This window comes from Scleropages formosus, chromosome 4 (assembly GCF_900964775.1).
Source record: "Scleropages formosus chromosome 4, fSclFor1.1, whole genome shotgun sequence".
In the NCBI taxonomy this organism is placed as follows: Eukaryota; Metazoa; Chordata; class Actinopteri; order Osteoglossiformes; family Osteoglossidae; genus Scleropages; species Scleropages formosus.
In genome coordinates, this window is record NC_041809.1 from 23,866,524 (window position 1) to 23,883,914 (window position 17,391).

Here is a 17,391-nt window from a genome sequence, read left to right on the forward strand (position 1 = left end):
GCCAGTGAAGAGAACAAAATACTGGAATAAAATGGCAGTAGTTCTGGGCTCCAGTGATACTCCTGGGTGCAGCATTCTGGACGAGCTAACGTAGTGAGATGATTTAAGCAGGGCAGCCAGACAGCAAGGAGTTGCTGCAGCCAGGCCTGCTGGAAATGAAAGCACAGACTAAGTAAGTTGTAAGTATCTGGTCCAGAGAGAAATCAGTTTAATTTAGAGATATTCCTCGATTGCAGGAAACAAGCCTCTGTAAGTGCATTGATATGAGGTTTGTAAAACAGCTCTCTGTTGAATAGAAGGCTGAGATTGCTTGCAGATGATGGGATGCTGAAATGTAGGACCTTGATATTCATCTGAGGGAATATGCTCCTGGGAATTTTTGGTCCCTGAAGGATTATCTCTATGTTCCATTTTGGAAACCCACGATATCATAAGCTCCCTATATCCTGGCGGCAGTTTAACGTGCAAAAGATGATTTTGATGTTGGTTTAAAACTTTAAGCTCGGAAAAGTTGTTGAACATACGTGGGTTTCATCTGCGCTCGAGTACATCATTCTGTCAATGCTTTTAATAGATCACTCATTCTGGATTTAAAGGCAGTCTTTATAACTCCTGATGTAATTTGTATGGCTTGTGTAGGGTAGTGTCGTAGTCATAATAAGAGAAAACGTAACAACCAGTGAAAATTACTGTTTTGTAATTGTCAGGCCCTGTATGTATTTTGCATGTGCAGGCCTTTCAGTAAAAAATACCAGCTGACTGGAAGTCCTTGCTCTCATCCGCTCAGGTCTATAGTGCTGATGGTGAGTTCCTCTTCAAGTTTGGCTCCCACGGGGAGGGCAACGGGCAGTTCAATGCCCCCACAGGTGTGGCCGTTGACACCAATGGGAACATCATTGTGGCAGACTGGGGCAATAGCCGAATCCAGGTGAGTGGATCCCACACATCCTTGTTGAGCTTTTATATCAGGTCACAAAGCAGGGAGTTCAAACATCAAAACATCTTCCACTTCTCTCAACCAACAAATATTTTTATTGAAGTATTTAATCTGACTACACTTCCATTGTAAATTTTTGCAGTCACCCATGTTCATCGATGTCAAATGAGTTTGTGTGTGGTGGCATGCTGTGCTTGGAGAGTGGCTGATTTATAAGGAAGGTAGTGACAAGTCATGATAGGGGTACCTAAGGAGAACTGCAGCCAGTCACCAGGTATAGTCAAAGAAGTGGCAAAAATCATTTCAAGTAAGCTCTTAAGATTCAGCAGTTGGTCATGCTGAGCTTCATGGATGGTTGACTGCTAATAGCAAGTCTCTGTTTCTCCAGGTGTTTGACAGCTCTGGTTCCTTCTTGTCCTACATCAACACCTCAGCAGACCCACTATATGGCCCCCAGGGGCTGGCGCTAACGTCTGATGGCCACGTGGTAGTGGCAGACTCTGGGAACCACTGCTTCAAGGTCTACCGCTACCTGCAGTAGGATGGGCCATGCTATGGAGAGCCGAGATGTGGACGTGGTGCATTTATGCTTTGGTCCCTTTCCATCTTCATTATTTCTTTGCACATCAGTGATGCAGATCTACTGAATTCCAGCCAGCACTCCAGTAAAGGAGACAACATGGGAAAAGGAGAAAAGCAACAAATCAACATCCTTGTGCACTGTCAGTTTTTGGCTTGCTGTATGTAAGAAGGAGACAGCTCAAGGACACTAAAATAAAAACAAAATTCATGTAACTGTGCATCAACACCACTGGGCTGGAAACGACAGAATGTGTATAAAATGAACCACACCTGTCAAGTGTGAAACGAGGAGAGAAAGCACACTGGACATTACTGGGTGGCAGTTGTCTTCAGATGCATGATGTTGTAGCTTATTGGAACAATCCTGTTGAGAACATGTGCTGTTTTTTGGTTGCTTTTCCAGGTTGTGAAAACTTGTTGCCCTGGACTGTGAGTGCAGCTTTTGGACAGAATCCCCATTTCTCAGCCTTTCCTCTATGACAGCACATGTGAGTCAGCCTTTGCAATAGTCCATGATTCTACACGACCATATCACCATCTGTGCATTTTATTCTGTTGTATATTTATATTTATATACATGTACATGTGGTTGTATGCTCACACACAAGCACAAATAAGTATGTATGTATACATTGGTTTTTGGTATATATCCATACATATTTAATGAGTCCCCTGTAAAAGTAAGTGGTGACTGAAGGTTCAAGCACGCCATTGAGTTCAGTGTTTTGATTGTCTAGTTGATAAGCATTAAAGCACACATACCCAAGTGGGGCGAATATCAAGTGATTCTAAGGGTTTTGGTGCTGAACTGACCAGCCCTGGTGTTCCAGAACAGGTGTTTGTAGTACTGTATTTATTCTGAACTGCAGCAACACAGTTGCTCACATTTTTGCTTATGCTCTTTTAAATGAATAAGATTATTAAATCAGTTTACTTATTCTTAATTTATTTTCTTTTTTTACATGATTTTACCTTTTACAAATTATTTTTCTAAATTGAGACATTAGATCTTATCTGCCAAATATCAAGCCCATGCCTTGACACAATCCAGCATTCAAGGTCATGAACTCTGCCTAATGAACCCACCCTTTGTGCTTATCTATTTCCATACTTAAAAGTGGAATTCATGGCAGATGCTGTCCCATTAATTTGCCAGTTTTTAATGGGTAACTATGATGTTGAATATAATATAAAATAATTACTGTGGAAATGTGTAATATCTATATACCCAATTGGTTATGTAAATACTATCATACTGTATATCTATAGAATATCATTGTAATTAATGCAGTAAGGACATTGTTGCCATCAGTTCAACAGTATTTATGTTTGTTGCTCATTTGCATGTGTTGAAGAATTGTTTTGTGTTCACGGCCCAGCAGTTTCCAGGATTGTTAAAAACCTCTTTTAATATCTTGTTTCTAACAAATACCCCCTATTTTTTTCTGTCCAATGGAAACTGAGTGTCCACATAATATAAGGTATCCTGTATCTACAACACTATCATGACATTTTGTATTAGATTTTGTTTGGCTATAGGTTTCAGAAGGATGGAAAAAAATACATTAATATGAAAAAGTCAGTATTTTATTTCATTTTAGAAGGTTTTTTTTTTTTTTTTTTTTTTGGCATGTTGACTACATCCAAAATCATCCGGAATTTATTGTTGTTGTGTGATCTCATTATCCTGATAATTTTGTTCCGTACAGCAGATATTTCTGTGTTTAAAAATGTATCTCTTTAGCAATCACCATTTAAGTTCCACTTTCATCTTTCCACAAGTAACTGAACATAACGCATGAAACAGCCCTTGGGCTGAAAGCTGTCATCTATATCCCAAAGGCTCCTGTAGAACACATTAAAAACCTTCACTGTACTTCTGTTTGCGTCAGTTGATTTCCATTATGGAGTTAAAACAGTAAAAATTAAAAACTGCTGGAAAGCCCATATGGCGCTGTCTTTTTGTTTTTTTTAGCTTGTGGTTATTAGGTAAAGGTAATTTATTTTAAAGGAGATTAAACTATGTGTGACATACACATCATGTAAATTGCTTTAATAGTAAGATGTTTCAGCTGGATCACTGTTCTGTTATTGGAGGAATATATCACAGTTTATTCCTGTGGTAAATATACTTTAGCATTATAGGACACATTTCTAAAATTGCGGTTTTCTCCAGCCAGTGGTGCACTTGTCAGTGAAACTGGGCACTATTTAGAGTGCTGTACAGGAAATTTGTGGGCACCACAGAAAGTAGGTACTAGCAGTCATGGGAACAGCTGTAATGCACATACTTACACTTGCTCCAGCTGTGACTGTCAGTTGTTTACATCTGTAAAGAATATGGTTTCCCTTAAAATTGGTTCGAATTTAGTTTCACAGCTATCACAAAGTCACTCAAGGTGCATCTTTCATGCTGTTTGAGAAGGTAACGCTGCCTTTCTGTAAAGCAAAAATCAAATATCGTGTTTTCCTGTCGTGTACTTTAAAAACTTGCTTCAGTTGCCCTTTTTAATTTATATTCGTTTTTTCAATTTATTTATCTATTTACTAACTGTAAACGAAGCTCAGAAAAGAAACCACCATTCTTCAAATGATATTCAAGCAGTGCAAACGACGATACTCCTGCTGCACGATAAAATGGCCACAGCTGTCTCCTAGTGGACAGCAACCTAATACCTGGACAAATGTTTGTGGTTTCACTGAAATTATGTTCTGAACAGCACTGCTATTTGCATGGAAAGTAATACCTTTGGCATGCATAAAGTAGAATATTTTTTTTTTTTTTTTTACTTTCCAGAATTCAGACTTGTGTCCACAATGTGATTTATACTTGAAAAACATAATTAATACCAAAATATGAGAGTTGAGCACACACAGTGAGCACTCCTGGAACATCCCCGTGCAGTGAAAAACTGATATAGCAATCGCTTTGTAAAAGTATATAGCCTTTTTATTTTTATTTATTTTTTCTGCCTGTTGGTGCTGTCATTTTGGTGGAAGAAGAGCTGGAAAGAGTAGTCTATTGTTTCTACCAGAGGAAGAATTTAGTCCCAGTACAGTGCAGCTGCTATGTGGCTCTAAGGCCACCTTGTCCCTTGACGGGAAGAATGCGTAAATAGTGCAGGCCATAAAAATGATTAATAAACGAAGGTCAGTTTCCCGATTTGGAGTGTTTCAACCGTTAGTTTTTCGAGACTTGTCTTTTTACACTTGTGGGCAGCGCAGTTGTTGTGCAGCTTCCAGGCTTTCTGCGGGATGGTATGCGCACAGCGCAATAAAACAAAACAATTTAGCAATGTGCTCTTTTAAAAGCCAGTAAGAGATTTTCAGTGTCTCCACTTGTGTTTTGACAAAAAATGTTATGCACTCACCTTGGATGGCTACTGTAAAAGCATCCCCGAAAACACAGTTTAAAAGGAGCTTTTAAATGGCAGACGGGAGATGCGCATCTGCTGCGCAAAAAGAGCCTTTCTGTAACTCGTTTTACTTCAAAAAGAGGGAAAAGGGACACAGGGGTGAAGCACATCTTCCAAACGCGATACACGGTGTAAAACCCAGGCTCTCGTGGTACAGGTTAAATGAACAACGTTCTTCAAGACTTATGAATAAGGTGAACAAGATGATAAAAGGAGACTTTTACCACCTTCCTTCAGCTGGAGTTCAAACTGCATTTACTAAGTCATAAAAATCCAGGCCAGTCTCTCCTACTGGAGAAATGGTAACAAACGAATGAAGATATAGAGTTCAAAGTCAAGCTATAAATAATTTTTCTTTTAATAAAATATAAAAATATGTTGTCATACAGAAATACCTTTTATTTTTGTATCTTAATTTAGGTGACACTTTTTGTGGGAGAAACGACGTCGGCAGGAGCCCCATACAGTTTGCTGTGTGAGCTTTACCAAGAGGAGGACAAGTCACAACCTGACAGGAGTAAATGTGTAAAGAAACACAGTTTTGCATCTCCGCATGAATTAACAATTCACTTTTAAGACTTTTATTACATTTGATGGGAACATTTGATTTGCTCAGGTTGGCTCTGAGCGCCCTCTGCTGTTTAACTTTCAGCAAAATTTCACTTCATCCAGTTTATTCAAAATTTCCAGAAGTATGACTGTAGGTAGAAATATGAAGAAAGCAAAAGAGAATTTTTTTTCACTTTTATACTGTGTGGAAATACAGCATTTTATGCCAGCCCTCCCCCTTCTTTTCCTTCCTTTCCCATTTTGAAGATAAGGACCCAGATTGGTCAGCATGACGTATATACAATTTGAAACTTCTTATCTGAAATTTACCCACCAGTGTCACAAGAGCAGCCATCTCCCCTGGAGTGAAGTGGTTTATTGTTTGAAAAAAAACCACAAAAATGGTGTTTTAAACATCATCATACCGTAAGTGCACCTACAGTAGCAGCCTTCGCCTGCTGTGCCACTGTGCCACATTTCTACTAAATAAAGAATTAAACCATTGATTTCCACCAACCACAAACATACTGACAAAGGAGTTCTTCAGGAGGGAAGTCCTGGGACAGGCACTGCTTGATGTCCCCAGTAGCCACATCTATGATTCTAATGTCATACTCCATCTTCTTATCAACCGAGGAGACAGACACCACCCGATCAGCATCCAGATTCTCCTGGGTTTTATGTGTTTGCATTCAGCAGGAACTGAATCATCTCAGTTTCATTCTCTTCTCTTTCAGCTCCTCGTTCTTGAGTTATGTTCATCACTGGACTGGTGGTGATGCATTTACACTTGAAATATAAGACTTTTTGTCTTTCTTTCTTTTTTTAACCATTTTCTTATCCTGGTGAGGGTTGCAGTGACAACAGGCCCAGCAGGACAGATTGTATTTCCATTTCAACACCTCTTGAGTGGTTCCCATGCACTCCCAAGATACAGTATCTCCAGCATGTCCCAGGTCTGCCCTAGGGCCTCCTCCCAGTGGGATGTGCCTTGTAGACCCCCCATAGTTAGTGTCCCGCTGGCATTCTAACTAGGTTCCCCTATCAAGGGGCTCGTCGGTGTGGAGGAGTAGTTCTCTACCTTAGAACGAGCTCTGAACTGTGTCACTGAGTGTGAGCACCACCACCACCCTGGGGAGGAACCACCAGGACAGGCACCGACCACCTCCCACCTCTAGCCTCTATAACTGCAGTGTTAAACAGAGTACATGTGGGCTCCTCCTGAGGTGAGTTTAACTCATTGTAAAATCATATATCAATGCTTAGGCTCAGTTAATCCATTTTTCCTAGTTACAGCCTTCAACCAGTTTTCCAAGGATGATCCCACTGGGAGTCCAAGGCTACAAACAACACAGCTCTCAGGAGCCCCCCGCCACAGGAAGGTTGCAATCATCCCCCTCGGCTCACTCCTCTGCGTTCTGCCATGGTGCGTTTCTCGATCATCTCTCCTGGTATGTTTCTCTCTACTTTCAACTGGTGTAACTCGGCTGTCCCGTCAAAGTGCACCTAAACTGGTTATACACTTCAAATTTTGAACAATTATAAAATACTTGAACTACATTCAAATGTGAAATGTACTTTATGCCAGGGAGATATATTAAGTGAGCACCGCAGTGGTGCAGCGGGTAGCACTGCTGCCTCACTCACCCAAATGTTCAGGCGTAAGTTGAAATCCAAGTCTATATGGAATCGTGTTTTCTCTCTCTGTCTGCATGGATTTCCTCTGGGTGCTCTGGTTTCGTCCCCCAGTACATTTGAGTGAATTGGTGATGCTAAATTGGCCTTTGTGCGTGCGTACGTGCGTGCGTGCGTGCGTCTGTGCGTCTGTGTCTCCCATCCAGAGCATAGCCCTCCATCCCGTGTGTCCCATCCAGAGCATAGACTTCCTAGCCTAGCGCCTAGTGATTCCCGGATAAGCAGTTAACAGAAGTGAGTTGTGTAAGTGAGATATACAGTATGTTTTAAGTGTTTTACATGGTAAGTAGTGCGTAGTTTGCAGGACAATGATAGATTCTCAGGAAGGTATAGAATTTCTTTAAGTACTGTCTGGTTTGGCGCTAAAAGAGGTGAGCTGCTGGAGCTTTTGGGACCACACTCAGCCCTCACGTAATGGGGTCCTTCACAACGGAACCAGTGCAATCGCTTTGGAAAATATATTCCCTTTTAAACCAATAAGCTTATTGTTCATAACAACAACATTTTGGCCTGTTACATGGTCATTTTACTTCCACAAATGTTACTTGTGTACAGTCGCTTGTATCCCTTATGATCTTCGTCCTCCTGTGGTGTCCCTGTGGTGTCACTCTGGTGATTTTCTGGACAAATTTAGTGTGTCATCCTCTACATATTGCTGGAAACAGTGACTGCTAGTGTCCAGGTAGAATTTAAATGGTGTTAGCTGGTCTCCCCTCTTGTGGTACAGGCACTGGATGGAGACAAGTATTCATTTCTTACTTTTACTGGAGCAATTCAGGACAACTACCCTTAGCCTTGTGCCCAATGCTACTGGATAGGCTCCGGATCACCGTGACCCTGCTCAGGACAAGCAGTGATTGAAATCAGATAAATGAAATTCAAGATAACTACCATGCTCAGTGGTACTACAGGAGCAGTGGGGGCCAGGCCTTCATTATCAGTGGTGTACAGCATCTCTTACAGCATAGTATCCGTGGGCTTGGCAGCATGAAAAACAGAGGCCGTGATATTTCTTTTCATCTTAAACATCAGTGGGCTTAATTTTCAAAATTTCTCCTCCTAGGGTGTTCCCCATCTCATGCCCTCTCCTTTCTGGATATACTCAGGACTTCCATGACTGTGGATTAATTAAAATATAACATTAAAAGACATTCTAGAAATAATTTTATACAAATATAATATGTTGATATTGGAATTGTCATACATAAAATATATTCTGGTATTTTACTTAATTTTAGGTGACAGATTTTTTTTCCAATTTTTTCCATAGAAAATAATGGTTATTTCTATCCATTCACAGTGGGAATTTTCCCAATGAATTGATTTCATGGAATAAATTAACACCATTATGTGAGGAAGAATAGGTTGATTTTATCAGAATGACATGTATAAAAGAGTTTATTTGTCACATGCCAGTGTAACCCACCAAAAAAGGATACAATGTCAGATAGAAGTATGTGCTCTGTGTTGTTTGTTGGTGAAATAAATCTTTATTTTGCAGACATGAATTTTGTGCTTCAGAGGTCTATGTTACAGATACTTACAGTACGCTGGCAATATTCAACACTGACCATTTCCCAAAACACTTATTTCATAATACGTATATATACATAAATACACAGACATATATAGGTGAAATTCAGTTTTGAAATTCTTAATACATGACAAAGACCTCTATTTCAGGCCTTAGCATAACAGGGGAAAAAAAAAAACAGTGACTTGTGACTTAAAACTGTTACGTTAAAATTGCATAGCATTCATATTCACAAGAGGTGAGAAATGTTCAGCTTCTTTTTGGCATGCAACACTTCAAAAACTTTGCTTTGTACGGAATGGCTCGCGAACGGACTCCTGTGAACATACTCCTGTGACTGCATTCTGATTTGGCTGCACATGTCAAACTGGCCTTTGTGCAAAGTGTTTTACAAGGTTGACATCCTACATCCTATCCCATTTCTATGTTGAGTGACAAAACTCATTACTACACTGCAGTTTTTTTTTTAATGTTTGTTTTCAGATGGTAAAATGTTGAATTTAAAAAAGTAGTTAAGAGGTGAGGTTGTGGGGAAACCTGAGCCCACTAGTAACTCAAGAAAGCTTCTACTTTAATATGAAAGTGCCCTGCAAAGATACTGTGTTGGTTTGCAGAGAAACCAGATCCCTCTAAATGAAATAAGATCTCTACTGGGTAAACCAAAACTGTTATGTAATAATTGTTTTGATGATGTCCAAAGTTTGTGGCCTGGCTTGTAGACTTTTATGGGGCCAGCTGGAATCCCCCCTAGATTCAGATTACTGTCAGTTCAGAAATGAGTAAACTGTTGATTTACAATGATTATTAATAAACACTACAATAATAAAGACTAATAACAAAAATTAAACAACAAAGGGCTGTCAGGAAATATTCTGATCAGCTGTCGCTTCTATCCACTTGGCCAGTTTACAGTAAATCATGGCTACTCTAAAGGTACCACCACCATTTACAACAGGTGCTTCTTTAAATTTATAAAACAACAGGACGTGACTGCCAACATGCAACTCCCTCACTTAATGGAAATGTAGGGACTTATGACAGAAATGTGGAAAAATTGTTTGATAAAACGTTTTGATATGTTTCGACATGTTCGTATCTCACTTTTGAAAAAACCTCTGCTACTGATATACTTCTGATAACCTGTAAAAAAAAAAAAAAACAAAAAGTAAAATAAAAATATAAAAAGATCATGCAGAGTGGTATACGACACAATGCAAAAATTTGTGTTTGGAAGTGTGACAGCTGGTGGTGCATAATATTAGGACAGGAGGGAACAATAGTTTTAACGCTTCTGAGGAAAGGCTTAAATAAGGCATCTGACAAAACGCAGGAATTCAGAACAGGACTTTGTGCCATATTACAACATGCTCTTGATTTAGGGTATAAAAGGAGAAAGGAAATGAGTGCAGATAATGGTTGAAGAGACCAAGAGTACAAAAATCAAGTGTTTCTCCATGTAGTGGTCACTCTAATGAGAATTATTTGAAATCGTAGACTACAAGGACACAAAGCCTGACCTTTATGTTACAAACTGTGTACTTACATGAGAAGTTCAGTGTGCACTTGCAATGTAAATATTTTGTCACCACTCTGGCATAATTAAGAAACATATATAATTCACTGGATACGCCTTACATGACGATAAAAGAAGAACCCTAGCACCTTTGGATGAATCAGAACATTCTGCCTGGGGATGACAAACACTGTAAAACAGAAAATGACTGACAGGTATATCCCTCTTTTCACAAAGGACCTTTTTCCCCTGCTGGACCGCTGGATGGCAGCCATGCCTTGCTGCCCAATTTGCAGTGGAGGATCTGTGGCAGTTTTTTCAAGTAAGTTTTTCAGGCAAATAATTAGGCACGCGCTGGAAGGACCCTATGCCTTCTGAGCTGGTGCTGTGACACATGTCCCTGTATGCCTTACAAAACCAAAGAATAAATGCTAGACTTTCCCAACCGCCACCAGGTTCTCCAGTATTCGTCAAACCTCAGAGCTGTCAGTAATGCTGCAGCCCTGAGTCATTATGGGCTGCTGACTCCCAGAGCCCTTTGGCTTCCCCTTCTTCTCCATCTGTCTGGAGCGCAACAGCACAACGATGAGGATGACAATGAGGATAAAGAGCAGCAGCCCCACCAGGATGCCTACCACAGTCAGAGTCACAAAGCCATCATCCGTGTTCATCCCATCGAGCTCACGTGGCACAATGCCATCGGCAAAGAGCTCCCTGTCCTCTTTCGCCCGCCGATGGCTGTAGTCTAGTGCAATGTGCATGATGTTCGTGCCCCGGCTGTTCTCCACCCCAATGCCTTCTGCTGCTTCTGGTACCACTTGGGCTGACCTTCTGGAACGGTTTATGTCAGCAGGCTGGTCGACAGCCGGGACCAGCGAGTGGTATTCTAGACTCCTCTTCCCGATGCCGCGGTTGGCGTTGTCCTTGGAACGCACTGTGTAGATAGCATGGATGTACCACTCCCGTCCTGATGACACCTGTTGCGACAGAGAGGGTGTAAACATGTCCATCTGCCTAGTACAATTTGCCAGGTGAATGAAGCCACATGCTGAATGTGTCACATTAGTAACTCGATCTTGTTCAAGACTTTGAGTTGTCTTTTGAGTTCAAGTAAAGAGAAAATTCTTAGGCATTCTTTTCCACCTTCAACCAAGGCTAGAAAAATGTGGACTCATGATGGGTCTAGGCTTTGACAGCATAGCTTTGTACATGCTAAAAATGTCAAGTACATGGAAAAATGTACATGGAAAACCTCCATTTTGTAAAGGTGCAATTCTAGAGCTGGGTCAGTACCTGTGGGCCTGGTACTAGTGAAGAATCAACCCTTATGGGCCCTTGAACATAAAGGACTAACAGCAGTTTGATTCTTTGGATACCATAACTGTTACACTGACTTGAGCTGTTCCTACAAGACAAGGGGCAACATTGTGGCTCATTTATGGGCACGGCTTGCTAGACAGTTGAGGGATAAACCTGGAACAGAGGGGAGGAGTCCACTTGGAACCCATCGGAGCCTGGCTGCCTCACAAGAGGAAGTGCTTGAGGATCATCCACAGCCAGGAGCGAGTTGAAGTCCACGCTGCCAAAACTCCTTGCCTGTGTCTCCGGTTGAGCTTTATCCTATGGACAGAGGGAACAGCACCATATGTTGTTTTGTAAGTGCTTCATAAAGTCACAAACAAACCTTTAATATCCTTTTATCAACATAACAGATCTTACGTTATTTATTGTGAGATATATGTATACCTCTGAAAAAAAAATCAAACATGCAGCACAATAATTCTCCAAGAATCCATGAGTTTAGACCACTCTTGATGCGATCAAATGTGACGGAGCGTGTTGTTGTACTTACAATGATCTTGAACCTATAAAGCAGGGAGGGAGAATCTGCCAGGCAGCCATACTCAAACTTAGTGGGGTTGTATTTGGGGATGTAACCATCAGCCCCGGTGCACAGGAAGACCTTCTCAATGTTACAGGTGAAGGAGTTGCCTAGGTTCTGCACTGGGTCCACCATCACTCGACCATAAATTATATCTCCTGCAACAGGTAGAGGAGAGGACTGATGCACAATTTTATGTCCATTGTTTTAAAAAGAATATCATATTTTCTACAAAACAAAACTTGAATTAATGAATTTGATTATACTACAAATTAGATGCGTTAAAAAGCAAATCCTGGGCAAAATCAATGGTCTTTAACAAAGATGTTATACGTCAGCAACAGCATTTAGAGTCCAGCCATAGGTGCAGCTAATGAAGTATGAAACTGTCCACCTTTAGAAAAAAAAAGTTAAAATAAACCTAATTTAATCTAAATTACTTGAAAATGGAAAAAGTGGAAAAACAAAATTGGTTTGAATGTCACTATTACTATGACTTATTCAAGCACTGTTACAGAAAAGGATTTCATTTTTCAATCATTTTTCAAAACAATCAGGCATTTATTTTGATCTAGATCTTCAGTACATTCGAGTTCAACCAATAGGTCAAAGTGAACTATGTCCACATCTCACATCACAATTCTTCCTCTAAGTTAATATCCAGCACTGTAAATCTAGGAAACATAGCTCATACCCTCTGAGAAAGCCGTGTCGCTCTCCTGACCGAAGCCCATGGACCCATCTGATAGCCAGAGCATGCGCTTGGACAGCAGGAACATCTGTGTGTTCAGGCTGAATTCCACAGCTACTGGATCGCTCACCTAGAAGTGGACAAACAGGTGGATCTTGTCAACTAACAGCTGTTAGCCGATACAAGAATAGTCACAGGCATAAAACCAGGAAGGAAAAGGTGCTTCTTTCATGAAGGAATGCTACTGGTGCCAGAATGCCTAGATATATGATGGGGCCTAAAATGATGAAACATGGTGGTCTAGACTTACCTGCTGGAAGCGGATGTCCAGGTCGAAGGTGATGGGCTCCCTGGGACTGCAAATGGGGGGGAAATTGTACTCCAGATAGGGAGTGGCGATACAAGGGACCAGCTTTACTGTATAGGTGCCTGAGTAGTCACGCACCTGGAGGCAGGAGGGTTAGGAATCACGTTTGGAAGGTTCTGTATGTAATTACAAACTCCCTAATAACATACATCAGGAAGTGCACTTAGAGAGTACTTCCAGCTGTTCTGCAACCTGGTTCAGAAAAACATTAGTCAACCACATGAGCAAAAATATTATCCCTTTATGATAAAGGAAGCACAGTAATCTGTGGGCTGTCTTACCGATACCTGTACGTCCCTAAAAGACATTTACTGTACAGGTGGTCCCGGCTTACGACGGAGTTCCGTTCCAACGACCATCACCAGCTGATTTTGTTGTCAAAAATCCTCTTACGACCCATAGAGATATATAAACATGCATAAATGCTACATTTTATAATGGGCTTGGTTACATTTTTTCCTCACATTATTTGTGCTACAGAAATACAGAATAATATTATAAATATATTACAGTATTAAATTTTCATGCAGCGTTATCATTTTCACTTTCTTTTCTAAGTCTATGGTTTTTTTTCAACACCACCAGAGCACTCACTTTTTTGCTTGCTAGCCATTTTACATAAGTACCCTTAAGGGAATCGCAAACAAAAAGTTCTGTAAACAAGAAACAGTTTCTGTTAGAGACCCAAACAATGACAAATATAGGATCCTTGCGACAGCACGGGTTAGGGGCTGGAAAATAATTTAACAATTTAATGGGACAGCCGTCTTTAGTCCGGGAGGTCATAAATTGCATGTGCTGTAACTCGAGGACTGCCAGGTAGCAGTCTAGCATGCACTGTCAAACTTGGTTGCTTCGCCAGTTGCTAAAAAAACAGGCCGAAGATTTATACAGACGTGGATGACAGATGATGAAATTCTCGAAACGGCTCCTTACAGCAAAGTCAGAGGTGAAAGTCCACTGCTGTATGGGCTGGTTGTACGTGGGCTCGCTCCGCACCAGACTCAGGTTAAAGGTCAGCCCCGGGTGGTCAGCACACATGACCACAGAAGATAGAGGGGAGGCTGGAGTGAAATGGGACACACAGGCAATAAAGCCACAGCAGGACGCTTGGCAGCTTCTCTGCTTAACTGCGTATTCGGTTTACAGCAAAGTATGTTTTAGTGATCAGTCGTGCTAAAACCATGTCAGAACACTGACTGATTATGTAAACTAAGGCAGGTACTCAAATGCATGTACTTTTGAGGTGACCACATTAAAGTGGGACTATTCCAGTTAAAGACTGATTACAGAATATGTCCATGATGTAGGTTATTTCTTCCAGTACAGTTAGTTACTCTTTCTCCGCAGGTCAAAGAGACTGGTAAACTGACCAGAATGCGATGTGACAAAGAGGCCTCGGAAGCGGGCTTCTGTTCGGAAGTTGACCACGAGGCGGCCCTGCTCGTTGATGCGCATACTGGTTGGGTAGAGGGCACCTGCAACACGGTCCATAGTAACAGCACTTTTATTATTAACCTTTATTTAGCCGACTCCTTTTTCCGAGAACACTTGAAATGTTAGACAACTAAAAAATTTGCTGCAGTTTTTTTCCCCCCAATCGTGTATTCTTACTGTGTCCGCTGAGCACAAGTGTGTTGTGCAAGGGTACCAGAGCAGGAGGAGGATTCAAAGTGAGAACCTTCAGATTGCAAGGCAGCAGCCCTAACTCTACACGAGCTGCAGTTGAGCAGTATGTCGCTCCCCCCGTTCCCCTGTTTCCACCCCGAACCCTTAACCTCAGACTCGCCTTGGAGCTCCGCTTGGGGAGGGCTGCCGATGCCGTCACGCCACAGGATGGCGGTGTCATACACGAAGGTGAGGCGCAGCTCCGACTGCAGATCAAAGTGTTGCCAGCCGCCCATGCCCACTGGGGAGTGGAACACGTAGGAGACGTACAGCGGGACCCGCAGGGTCACGTATGACTGGACGAGGTTCAGCACCTGTCAGACCATCAGATGACAAACATGCGCCGGTAAACGTCTCCACGGAGCGCACAAGATTCTGAACAGAGCACTGCTTTACATTCACTTTAGCTTTTATTTTTGGCAGCCTTTGCGCTGGCAGGCGCTACTGCTCCCCTGGATACACAACCGTTATCTCACACTCAGGCGACCATCGGAGCGGCACTGATGTGTCACTCACAGTGGCTGCGCTCCAGAGAAGCTTCCGGTGACAGGCAGAAAACAAGGCTGCCAGCAGAGCTGCTGATTGATTTACAAGGCGCCCCAGCACTTGTCGCCACGCTGCTAACCTGTCAAAGGCTCCACCTGCCCCAGCTGGTGCAAAGGCTTCGTAGAGCCTCACCCTTGTCTACGGGTACAGACAGCAGGGTGATGAATGACCCACAGTCTGAGCTGTGTGGGGTGAGCGGGGCGCCGCGGTCGCTCAAACCCAACCCTGCGCTGCGTCAGTCCGATGTGCTCGTCTCACACTGATTAGTAGAGCCTCCGGCCATTATGAAGGTCAGTGGGTTCCTCCAAAGCACAGATACCGTAGTATTTACTCACAAAGAAAACCATGGAAGCTGAACAATAGTTGAGCCTGGGGCTGAACCCCTGCAAGGACCCCAGCAATAATGGAGCTGAGCACGATTCAGAGATTAGCGGAGGAAAACACAGATGTGACAGAAAACTTCTGAACTAAAATAGCAGCGCAATTGCTACCTATGACTTATATTTAACACATGTTAGCGCTGTGCCCACGTATAACTGCTCTCTGGATGCTTGTACCCCGGTGTGACACAAGTACCTAACTGGAAACAGAATAAAAATGAAAAATAACCCCCCATTGTCGTTATTACCTTGCCCATAACCATGGTAACAAAACACTCAACAACTATTTGTTCAGCTTCCATAGGGTGGCAAAGAAGCTTGCTTAAACATTTCCTTTCTCGAATCTTTACTGACATGCTGCCAAAAAGGGAATACTTCGGCACCTTTGCAGGTTTAAAACAAACAAAAGCCTTTCTATCAGCTATCTGTCTGCACTGAACAAACACTTAGGCAGCGGTGGTTGGAAGATGGAGATTGCTGGGGGAGGGGACCGGGGCTCCTGCGGTGCACAGGCCAGTGGGATACCCCAAAACTCCCAAATATTTTTCGTATTTTCCGTGCTGTGTTTTATGTTCTGGCACAAAGCCAATAGGATCAGTCTACCGCTCACATCTTTACCGTGCTGCTATGTTTGTGTAATGTCTATATACTAGCAATCAGTTATTAACCAAATTTGACTTACAGCTCCCTATAGTTTACAGATATTCAACTAACTAAGAACTTAAGCTTTTCTGTTTTTCTGTTTCATATCTGTCCTTCAGCTCAGTACATAAAGAAAAACATTTGCATGATACAGGTGAGCAGACCGACAAGCAGTAACAGAACTGGCCGATAGAGGGCAGTACTTACCCACTGGCCATTTAGACTCAAGAAAAATACAGGCTTTGGCTCATCAATAAATGTGAACAATTGTGGTGATCTCTGATTTTCATTTTCAGTCGTTCTTATATTCAGTAATAACTACAGAAACACAGTCCAAAACTGAGCCCCAGGAATAAGAAAACAGCATTAAATGGATTTAGCCTTCTATGTAAAATAATTCAGACCAGCATAAAATAATCTTAATTGTCTACAGGAAGGAGAGCAGAGTTCTAAGGGTCTAGAAAATGAGCGGCACATACAGAAACATGAAGATGGATTTTCCCCGATAAGCTGCTTTAAAAGAAAACATTTACAGGACAACCTGTTAGCATTTTACATGCAAATCGCTGGTAATGAACTGGAGGTAAAACAGAGTGGGTTTCCAAGGTGAAAGCAGTGCCTTAAGCAACAAGGGACATTTTACAGGGACACAGACACACATTCAGTGGGAACCCCCTGCTTCGAAGGAGCAACAACTGAGAGGAAAATAAACCGTCATACAAAAGGTCTCATGGCTCTTAGGCACCACTGTGGTGGCTCCCAGCACATGGGACTAGAGGCTCTTTGCCATTGGAGCGACCCTAGCCATTGTGAGAAGAACTCAATGATTAGTTTGGTCATCACAGAGGACGTTCATACAACACACTGCCCCACAGCAAGACACATTCATTTCTGACCTTTCCTGCTTCTTCCAGAGTCACGAGTCGAACTGGGGAGATTTTCTGTGTCACAGTTAAAGGAGGAGTAAACAGTGCAATGCAGAGTACCAT

General features: G+C 42.0%; 2 protein-coding genes across 8 annotated transcripts in view; one reads left to right on the forward strand and one right to left on the reverse strand.

Moving 5' to 3' along the window:
* The window catches only part of trim3b (tripartite motif containing 3b), a 32,183-nt gene extending 29,102 nt beyond the window's left edge, over window positions 1-3,081 (forward strand). For all 7 annotated transcript variants that reach the window (XM_018755570.1, XM_018755573.1, XM_018755569.2 and 4 more), the window contains 2 exons: window positions 788-928; window positions 1,326-3,081. In XM_018755570.1, the coding sequence (XP_018611086.1) occupies window positions 788-928; window positions 1,326-1,478 (294 nt within the window). In that variant the 3' untranslated portion in view covers window positions 1,479-3,081. The remainder of the gene's footprint in view (window positions 1-787; window positions 929-1,325) is intronic.
* Window positions 3,082-8,602: 5,521 nt separating this feature from the next.
* The window catches only part of frem2a (FRAS1 related extracellular matrix 2a), a 51,537-nt gene continuing 42,748 nt past the window's right edge, over window positions 8,603-17,391 (reverse strand). Inside the window, exons 17-24 of the mRNA XM_018755450.2 lie at window positions 14,956-15,148; window positions 14,540-14,644; window positions 14,103-14,230; window positions 13,110-13,244; window positions 12,803-12,929; window positions 12,079-12,266; window positions 11,700-11,846; window positions 8,603-11,203 (exon numbers count right to left, since the gene is read on the reverse strand). Coding sequence (XP_018610966.2) covers window positions 10,697-11,203; window positions 11,700-11,846; window positions 12,079-12,266; window positions 12,803-12,929; window positions 13,110-13,244; window positions 14,103-14,230; window positions 14,540-14,644; window positions 14,956-15,148 — 1,530 coding nt within the window. The 3' untranslated portion in view covers window positions 8,603-10,696. The remainder of the gene's footprint in view (window positions 11,204-11,699; window positions 11,847-12,078; window positions 12,267-12,802; window positions 12,930-13,109; window positions 13,245-14,102; window positions 14,231-14,539; window positions 14,645-14,955; window positions 15,149-17,391) is intronic.